Source organism: Plasmodium cynomolgi, chromosome 7, assembly GCF_000321355.1.
Source record: "Plasmodium cynomolgi strain B DNA, chromosome 7, whole genome shotgun sequence".
Classification (NCBI taxonomy): Eukaryota; Apicomplexa; class Aconoidasida; order Haemosporida; family Plasmodiidae; genus Plasmodium; species Plasmodium cynomolgi.
In genome coordinates, this window is record NC_020400.1 from 840,401 (window position 1) to 849,550 (window position 9,150).

Sequence of the window (9,150 nt, forward strand, 5' to 3'; positions counted from 1 at the left end):
TATATTTAAGTTTTTTTTTTTTTTTTTTTTTATGAACAGGTCAGGCAGCATTTTATTTTTGCGGAAAGCGAGCGGGGGCAGCTACGAAAGGCTACCCGGATAGGGCGTTAAAGATTTCCCTCTTCCGATCTGTTAGAGATGTGTAACAAAACTGAATGGAGCTATTTTCTAGTATGGACAAGGTGGCCTGAAAAATGCCTTTGAGAAATTTTTTCGCTTCGTATTCATCCTCTCCCATGGAACTGGTCTTCGTAATGAATTCATACATGTCCACAATTTTGATTACAATGGGGAAGGCTATTGGGGGTAAGTTCAGGCTGTCCTTGTTGCTTCGCAGGAAGGTGACGAGGAAGTTGGCGTTCCTGAGGAGTAGTTTGTTCATTCTGCGGGGGGAGAAGCGGTCAGTGAGGAGGAGCAGTCCCTGAGGAGGAGCAGTCCCTGGGGAGGAGCACTCCCCGAGCAAGCATCAATCTCGCTCACACCATCGCGCAGCACAGGAACATGGAATGATGACAGCCCAGCAGAAGTTAACCAATCGCATGCACGGCGCTGTTTTGCACACGGAGGAGGAGGAAGGCACTTCTTCCCATAAAATATTTTTTACCTGCTGTCGAGATACAAAATGGAGTCCAGGTAGGAACACAAAAAGTTGATCGCGTATCCTCCCTTCTTGGTCACTTCGATTAGCGTTCTTTTGGACTTCACAACGAGTTCGTTTTTCTCTGCGAGGGGGGGGAGATCGGTGGGGTGTCAGCACGAGTGTGTCAGCACCAGTGTGTACGTACGATCGTGTCAGCACCAGTGTGTACGTACGATCGTGTCAGCACCAGTGTGTACGTACGATCGTGTCAGCACCAGTTTGTACGCACGATCGTGCCAGCACCCGTGTGTACGTACACGTGTTGGAGGAAGTGTGGTCGGCTTTTTTGCCGCTTATAACTCAGTCACTAGCCCGCTTCAAAGCGGCGGCTGCTTTCCCTTACGTATATTGAAGAACTCGTACAAGAGGACAAAGAGCTGGTGGCTGAGCAGGTACAGGTAAAACTTCTTTCGCTCGAACAGGCCACAGTTATTTAGGATGTAAAAATGCGTTATGAAATCTGTTCCCGGGCTTGGTACAGTACCGTCGTTGCTGCTTCGTATGCGATTTTTCCTGGTGGGTGGAAGAAGGAGGTGGAGCGCACGTGTGGGGTAGAGACGGCGGTGGGGCGTACGTGTGGGGTAGAGACGGCGGTGGGGCGTACGTGTGGGGTAGAGACGGCGGTGGAGCGTACGTGTGGAGTAGAGAAGACCGTGAACGTACGTGTGCACACAAACAGATATGCGCTCGTGTGAACGCTTAACTATGCACACGCCACGCGCACAACGCTCATGTCTCGCATTACAGTAAATCCATCGTTTTGACTAGCAAACTGCAGTAGTTGCTGACGAATCCCAGGAGGTTGGAGTAGCTGCCGTCTGCATGGGGATGAAATTGAAACGGAGTGGCCTTTCGTGTGGGTGAAACTGGAACGGAGTGGCCTTTCGTGTGGGTGAAACTGGAACGGAGTGGCCTTTCGTGTGGGTGAAATTGAAACGAAGTGGCCTTGCGTGTGGGTGAAACTGCAACGGAGTGGCCTTGCGTGTGGGCGGTGCACTCGACGTTAGTCTACGCAGATCATTCGCACACACACATGGATGCATACAAACGTGGGCATATGCAACCCTAAGTACTTTGCACATGCACTCACCCCGCGTTTGCGCCTTGAGACGCACGAAGAAGAAGACGAACAGCTGCGACAGCTTGTACACGAGGTGAAGCAGTAAGAAGAAGACAGAGGAGCTTCTCCTGATCACCACATCATTGTCCAAGTAAGTCTGCACATGTCGCATAAGTAGGAGATACAAACTGATAAAAGAAGAAGAGTCACTTGCTCTCCTGATCTGATGAATTAATTCTGAGCAAAATTTCGCACTATTCGAAATGACATAAATCAGTGTTATTATATGCATATTAAAATTGTATAGGTAATTTTCTGCTTCCCCTTCTGAGTACCCCATCTTTATCTTCCCTTCGATGTAAGTCAAAACTTTTTTTACATCATCAGACGAGTAGCTAAACAAGGTACAAATATTTTTGATCACGTTTTGATACTTTAGGCAAATATGGACCGAGTGTTCATTTGGACACTCCGCAAGTACGCTGTTGTAGTTGTAGAGAAAATCGTACAGTTGCTCACATGTTGCTTTTTGTCCTTCCTGGTATAGGTCAGTTGAGTCCCTATTGTTATGTAGTATGCCGTTGCTCTGCTTATCGGGGAGGAACAGCTTAAAAAAGAGGATCAGGTTTCCTTCGTCCATAGGCATAGCCATAGCCATAGCCATTTCGTCCTTCCTCCTGGGACCTTTCCCTCGTTTCTTCATTTGTCTGTCCGTGGGGGTCACTCCCATTAATTTCTTCTCCCCCTTGGCTTCGTCCACCACATGCGTTCCATGATCAGCACTTATCGAAATGGAGGTGGAGGTAGTACTTCCTACACCACTTTTGTTGGGCATGTTAAAAATTTTCAAAGCGAGGATGCTATAGGCAAACGTTGTGTAGTTCTGATTGGCTGTGCGGAGCACGCGTTCCACTTTGAGTTCCCTTAGCGCGTCGACCACCTGAACGACAGCTGCGCTGTTGGGCTCTTCCCAAAAGTTGTACCTCAGCAGGAAGGACACGAACACGTGTTCGATCATGTCGAGGAACAGTGCGTTCATGCGGGCGGTGGTGGCGCCGCGGCTTCCAGCGTTCATGGGAGTGGTGTCGCCATTGGTGCAGCCATTGGTGCAGCCATTGGTGCCGCCATCGGTGCCGCCGTTCGTAGCATCCCCTTCGCTGCTTAAAATTCTGTGAAGGAAATCTTTCAATTTGCTGAGCATCGCACACATGTCGTTTTTTTCTGCCCCATCGGTTGGACCACTGTGCACCTCCTCACTGCTGACTCTTCGACTGCCGCCCCCCTGCATATGATTCGTCAAGTATGCCACGTCGTCATCGCTTAGGGCCGCGGTGGCTCCTTCTTCTTCCCCCTTGAATACGACCAATTCGTGCATGAGCAGAAAGTACTTGATAAAAAAGACGAAGCAGTTTTTTATCTTTCTGGCCTTCCCCTGAAGGGCTGCCCCCGATTTTTTCTTCCTCGTACATCCTGGGGTTGGCTCCCCCGGGAGGTTCTGCGTGTCGGTGGGGCTCTCCTCAGCCTGGGTCTTTTTGCTCGGCTCAGCCTGGGTCTTCTTGCTCGGCTCAGCCTGTGCCTTCTTGCTCGGCTCAGCCTGTGCCTTCTTGCTCGGCTCATCCTGTTTCTTCTTGCTCGGCTCAACCTGTGCCTTCTTGCTCTCCTCAGCCTGTTTCTTCTTGCTCTCCTCAACCTGTTTCTTCTTGCTCTCCTCAACCTGTTTCTTCTTGCTCTCCCCCCCCTGGTTAATGTAGAGGAAGAAGATATGGAAAAGGAGCTTCAAAATAGAGACGTTTTTTTTTGTCCTAAAGATGCCACTCGTTAGGTACTCCTTCTGCTTCTGAATCAATTGGAAGGATAAGTTTACAAAATGGAGGAAGTCACTAGGACCCAACTTAAGGCTCTTCTCCTTTCCATCCAGGTTCTCACANAAAGAAATTAAAATATTGGCCAAAATATGCTCAAGATACAAATTGTAATTTAAAAAGTTGCCACAAATTTTGCACAAAAGAGTAAATAAATTATCTTTCACTTTTTCTATTCCATTAAACCGTGGAAATAAGTTACTTAAAATGCAAACGTCGACATTTGGAGTTTCCTTGTCCACCTTGTTGAGTTTACTTCTGAGAGAGGACACAACCATGTGGTTATTTTTCCTTCTGCGAGAAAATACACTCTTCATTAAATTTTCGTCAAAATGGTGAATGGGGTCCTCATAAAGACTGCTCTCTTTTTTGGATCCTACGAACCCTAATTTTTTTTTCAAGTTTAGCTTTTCGTACCATCTGTGGTTCTCACTAGAGAGGGCTCTGTTCCTTCGAACTAGTTCGCGAGCATAGCTGGGCAGAAAGGCTTCCTCTTCGGGAGGCATTCCCCATTCGTTATGCGAACCGTTCGATGTTCCTTCCAAGGGGGGGTGGAGCGAGCCGTTCCTTCTTCCTCCCAAGGGGGGGCGAAGCAACCCTTTGTCCAAATTTCCCAAAATCAAAATAAAGTGCAACGAAAACAACTCCTTGAGTAAGTTACACAGAGTGCTGTTCTCCCTTATGATGAAAAAATAGTCAAATAGAAATTGGTAATTTTTTTCATTCTTCATGATTGCAATATCAAGGAACAGTAACTTTGTGAACTCTTGGTAAATGGAATCCATGATCTGATCTCTTCCTCTGAAGGTGGTCACTAGAAATGAGTGGTTGTAGATGAAGAAATTGGCAATCTGTTTGCAGATTTTTTTTTTCACCGGGTAGGGGTACTCCGCTAGGGCGTTTTTCTTCAGGACGCGGAGTACTTGGTTGAGGTGCTCGGCCAGGCGGTCCAGGTCTGCGCGGAGGGAGCAGTGGGGGAGGTGTACACCGCGTGGTGCGGACGGCATGAACAGCATAGTGGGTGGGGCGTGCACATCGTAGTGGAGATGGCGAACAGCGAGTGGTGGGTAGGGCGAACGCCGCGTGGTGGGTAGGGCGTGCACATCGTAGTGGAGATGGCGAACACCGCATAGTGAGTAGGCCCGCACCGCGCTTCTCACCTATGACGCGAAGCTCCGCCAGGGAGACGAAGAAAAAAAGGGTCTGAAGTACCATCTGCAGTATGTCGAAGAACGTGTGCAAGGAGTCCTCCCTAACACACTGATCATACATCGGTTCGACCATGGGGAAGCAGGTCTGGAGCATTGCAACGATGTGTTGAATGGAAGGATGACACAACAGCTGATCGGTTTTTACTTCCCCATGGAGCAGGGAATACATAGCCACCCTGGATAAACTATAGTTGAAAAAATAAAGGACATAAAATTTGCAAGAGGAGAAGCCAAACTTCGTCTCGGTAAAATTACCTTGCCCTAATTTGTCATAAAAGATGACCTCATTCTTCAGCTTCGTCAAATGCAAAGTTGCAATTTCTTTCACATGAGTCAGTAACCCTTGGATTATATTCTTCTTCGGAATGGATTTCAAGAAGCAGGAAATGATGTACTCTAACGCATCCATATTTTGGAGAGTCGATAAATAGTTGGCCATGGTAGGGTACCTGGGGGAGTGTTTCTGCTCCTGTTGAGGTGGAGAGATGCTAACGAAAACGTTGCGACTATCTGCCCCTCCACCTTCTCTTAAGTGTAATATACCTTCTAATGCTTGATCCAGATTAGACACGTGGTAACTGTACAGCTCGATAAAGTACTCCAAAATGGAGGAGGCCTGGTCAACCCACTTAATCACACTCGTTTTAAACACACCCATTACAACACAGTTCAACAAAAAATGAATGCTCCTCATGGACCGGTCCTGCTGTGCGTTCACAGGTCCAATGATGTAGTAGTGCAGAAATTTAAAGAATCCTTTCACCCCAAATACTTCCACGTACTTGGTCATCACGGTCCTCAGGATATGGCTCCCGAAGTGGCAAGCGGCGTGGCAAGCGGCGTGGCAAGCGGCAGCGTGGGAAGAAGCACCATGGCTAGAAGCGGCATGGCTAGAAGCGGCATGCCCAGAAGCGGCGTGACAATAATTGGCTATATTCAAGCTACCCGTGTGGTTGGCCGCGTGGTTGTGGCTGTACCTCACGTTGGAGGAGATCCCTTTTGCGAAATTGAACAGCGTGGAGAAAATAAGTGTCCTCAAAGTGACATCAAAATTGATTACCGTTATGAGGTTCATCTGGTTGACGTATATTAAGTAGTTCAAATAAACCATCAGTTTTTTTTTTTTTGTTTCTCCCTAGTAGGAGAAGCAGTCGCGTTGGGGCTTCTCCACGATCACTCCGGTTGCCTCTGCTCACGTCTCCTCTACTCACGTCGCGCTTGTCCAATGTGCTGACCTCCAATTGGGGAGCTCTCCCCCGTGGGTACGTAGAAAATATATCCCTCATCTTCTTGTCGTAGAGTAACAGATAGGGTTTTCCACTAATGTACATTCTTTCGCGTAAGAAAGTAGATTCAGTTTGAGGAGGAGTAGAGGGTCCTTCCGCAGTGCACTCTCGCAACGCACTCTTCGATTTATTCCTGATTAATTCAAAATAAGCATTCGTTAAACAGTCAAACGTGTGCTTCACGAAGTAGGTCATATTGACAAACAGGAACGTGTCCTTTCTTATGTTGCTCCTTCCATTTAGGTAACTTAAAAATTGGTAAATTAATTTTGAGTAGTCTATTAGTATGAATATGTTGTTGTGCGTCTCCTGGTGATCGTTGAGTTCGAGTTCTTCTTCAAAGCGGCACATCGAGTGTGCGATTTTGATCTGCATAGATTTGAAGTAGCTGGCAGCGTTTTTGTGGATCGTCCGCTTGGGTTCCCCAACAGGCTTCTTATCCATTGGTGGTGCCGCTGCTGATGCCTCCGCTCCTGCCTCTGCCCCTGCTTCTACCTCCGCTCCTGCCTCTACCTCAGCCCCCGCGTCAGAGTCAACGTCTGGGACGGAGCAATTAACGCCACGCAGAGTGTTCTCCTTCCCCGACGCGGAAAAGTTAAACAATTTGGCATATTCCCTTTTGACGTTCTTACCATATACAGTCAACTCAAAATGAGGGATTAACAAAAAAAGGGTGAAGTAAGTCTGTACATGTACCACGTTCCCATTGGGCTGTTTGAGGAGGAGGTATTTTATGATAGTAGCCAAGGCTTTCAAACATCCCCTAATTTTACTAACTCCTAAAAAGGGGTGCTTCTCTTTGCAACTATGATTATCCTTAAAGAAGTAAATCAATTTTTCTCTTTTACTTTTATGAAGACTGACAGATGGACAGATCAACTTATCCCCATGAGGATCGAATCGGAAGCTCGGGTTTTCGTTCGACATTTTATTCAACATGATTATTTCCAATATTTTTTCATTCTCCTGGAAAAGAAAAAATGAGTAATTTATTTTTAACCATTCCTTACTCTCCATGTAGGATGTATATACGCTTTTAAAATAACTTTTTGCTATGCTGTCTAAACTGATGGCGATTTGTTTCTTTATGAGACCCTTCAGAGTGCGGAGGTTCTTCAGCACTACGTCGAAGCTGCTAGGGGAACTCCCTTCATTCGGTGCACACCTTTCTTCTGCTAACTGTTCTACGTACCCTATGTAGTCATACACGTAGGCACATAACCCGAATAGGTTGCTATAAAACGAATAAATTTTCACATCGTTCAACATGGGTTTGTAATTCTTGAAGTAGAGACTGAACAGACTGTTCACGTGCACCACGTAATCGTTTATGCGCGCTACGTTTTGGTGCCTTTCTTCGGGGAACTCCTCCCAGTGCTCGGACCCGTCCTCTTTTTTTCGCTTCTTGGGGGGGTTCGCCGCGCGGTTGGCGGCATGGTTCTCGGCATGGTTCGCGCCACGATTGGCAGTGTCTTCTGAGGTGTCACCATCCTGGGGTTCACTGACCAATTCGCTGTAGTTCCCTCCTGGGGAGATTGGCAACCCGTTTGCACGTTTGCGCTTTCGGGTTTGCAGCGGGGCGGTACGAAGTTCACCGGGAGGCTCGTCAATTGTGCCATCCGTCCCTTCCTCGCCTGACTGTTCCTCTCCTGCCTCTTCCTCGCCTGACTGTTCCTCTCCTGCCTCTTCCTCTCCTGCCTCTTCCTCTCCTTCCTCTTCCTCTCCTTCCTCTCGCCGCTTCTGCTGCTTCCCCCCCCCGAGCGTGTAGTCCACCCGGCGGACGACGCTGTAAATGTCCTCCGCGCAAAAGGCCTCCAGCAGCAGCGCGACGGCATCGAAAAGCAAGTTAAACAAATTAGTCGCGTTCAAGTTGTTCCTGCTCTTTCGATTAATGAGGAGCAAAATATTGTTAATATTTTTAATTTTCACCTTGTCATTCTTCTGCAGAATCTGCTTCAGATTCAAGCAAGCCAAAATCTTGTCTAAAATCATGGGTTCTAGATGCATCTCATTTGTAAACAGAACCTCCAAAATTAGATGCACCACTTGATAATTCTTATTGTGAACAATTTTCAAATTTATATTGGTTAATATTCCTACGTAGTATTCCATTTTATTCATTATGTCCTTCCTCTTTAGCTTCCCCTTTTTACAAACAAACTCCCGAAGCAAATGCTCTATGTACTCTCCTTTTTTGCTGGGTGTTTGGACCTCCATTTTGATCTTCTCGTAAAGGGGGAAAAGTGGGGGGGGTTGGCGGCACTAATATAATATATAACTATGCTACGTAAGTGGCCACGTGGAGTGGCAACCACTAGGGATTTACTAAAAAGGAGAGGCGAGTGTGGGGGTTATACTCACCGTTTGAGGGAGCTGCGCGCCGTTTATCCCTTGGATCGCCCCGCGAACTGCAGACTGGCCCTGCTGAGGACACAGCGGTGTCGCGTTAGTTCAAACTTGGTGCCTACCTCCCAACGAACAAAAACAGCGATCAGATGAGCAAAGCATTTTGCAGCATGTCACAAACAGGCAACAACGTTAATGAAGAAATTAAAAAAAAAACGAATTTGTCACTCTACAGATAAAAAATACGGGTTCATATGTTTGCCAAAAAAAAAGAAAAAAACGCCACTTTTGCGGATTAAAATATGGGGTTAAAAGAAAAAAAAAAAAATGTTGGCAAAATGGGAGAAGTCAAGTCAGCCGGTCGGGTCGATCCATCACCGCGGTGTTTTCATCCCCCAAAGTGGGAGTCGCAAAAATAAAGGCAGCAAAGTAACGTGGTTCCAAATTGGATAAAGATACCCCGCGTTGCGCGCTCCGTATGAATCAATAATTCCTGCACAAGGGAAGTCAATCTAACGAGGGACAACGCGTGGAGCGGCAATGCCGATTGGGGTTATGCACTCGAGGGGGGGAGCCCCTGCCGCGCGAGCCTCGAAGCTCCCATTCTGCGAGAAAAAAAAAAAAAAATATAATGTTCCGTGGTGTACGCGGGTGTTTACATTTTTTATGAGAGTTGGTAGGGGCTCTGCTTTTTTTTGTTTTCCAGCCATCCGCCCTTCTACCTCTTTTAATTTTTTTTTTTTTT

At 47.1% G+C, this 9,150-nt stretch overlaps 1 protein-coding gene across 1 annotated transcript; it reads right to left on the minus strand.

The window, feature by feature from the left end:
* Positions 1 to 91: 91 nt before the first annotated feature.
* PCYB_072880 (hypothetical protein) lies at positions 92 to 8,276 on the minus strand (the record flags this gene model as incomplete). The annotated part of the gene is made up of 9 exons (XM_004221685.1): positions 92 to 383; positions 605 to 722; positions 984 to 1,153; positions 1,386 to 1,458; positions 1,731 to 4,517; positions 4,723 to 5,582; positions 5,751 to 5,884; positions 5,977 to 6,059; positions 6,179 to 8,276. The coding sequence occupies 2 exons, from the start codon at positions 8,274 to 8,276 to the stop codon at positions 5,977 to 5,979; spliced, it is 2,181 nt and encodes a 726-aa protein (XP_004221733.1). The 3' UTR covers positions 92 to 383; positions 605 to 722; positions 984 to 1,153; positions 1,386 to 1,458; positions 1,731 to 4,517; positions 4,723 to 5,582; positions 5,751 to 5,884.
* Positions 8,277 to 9,150: the final 874 nt, after the last annotated feature.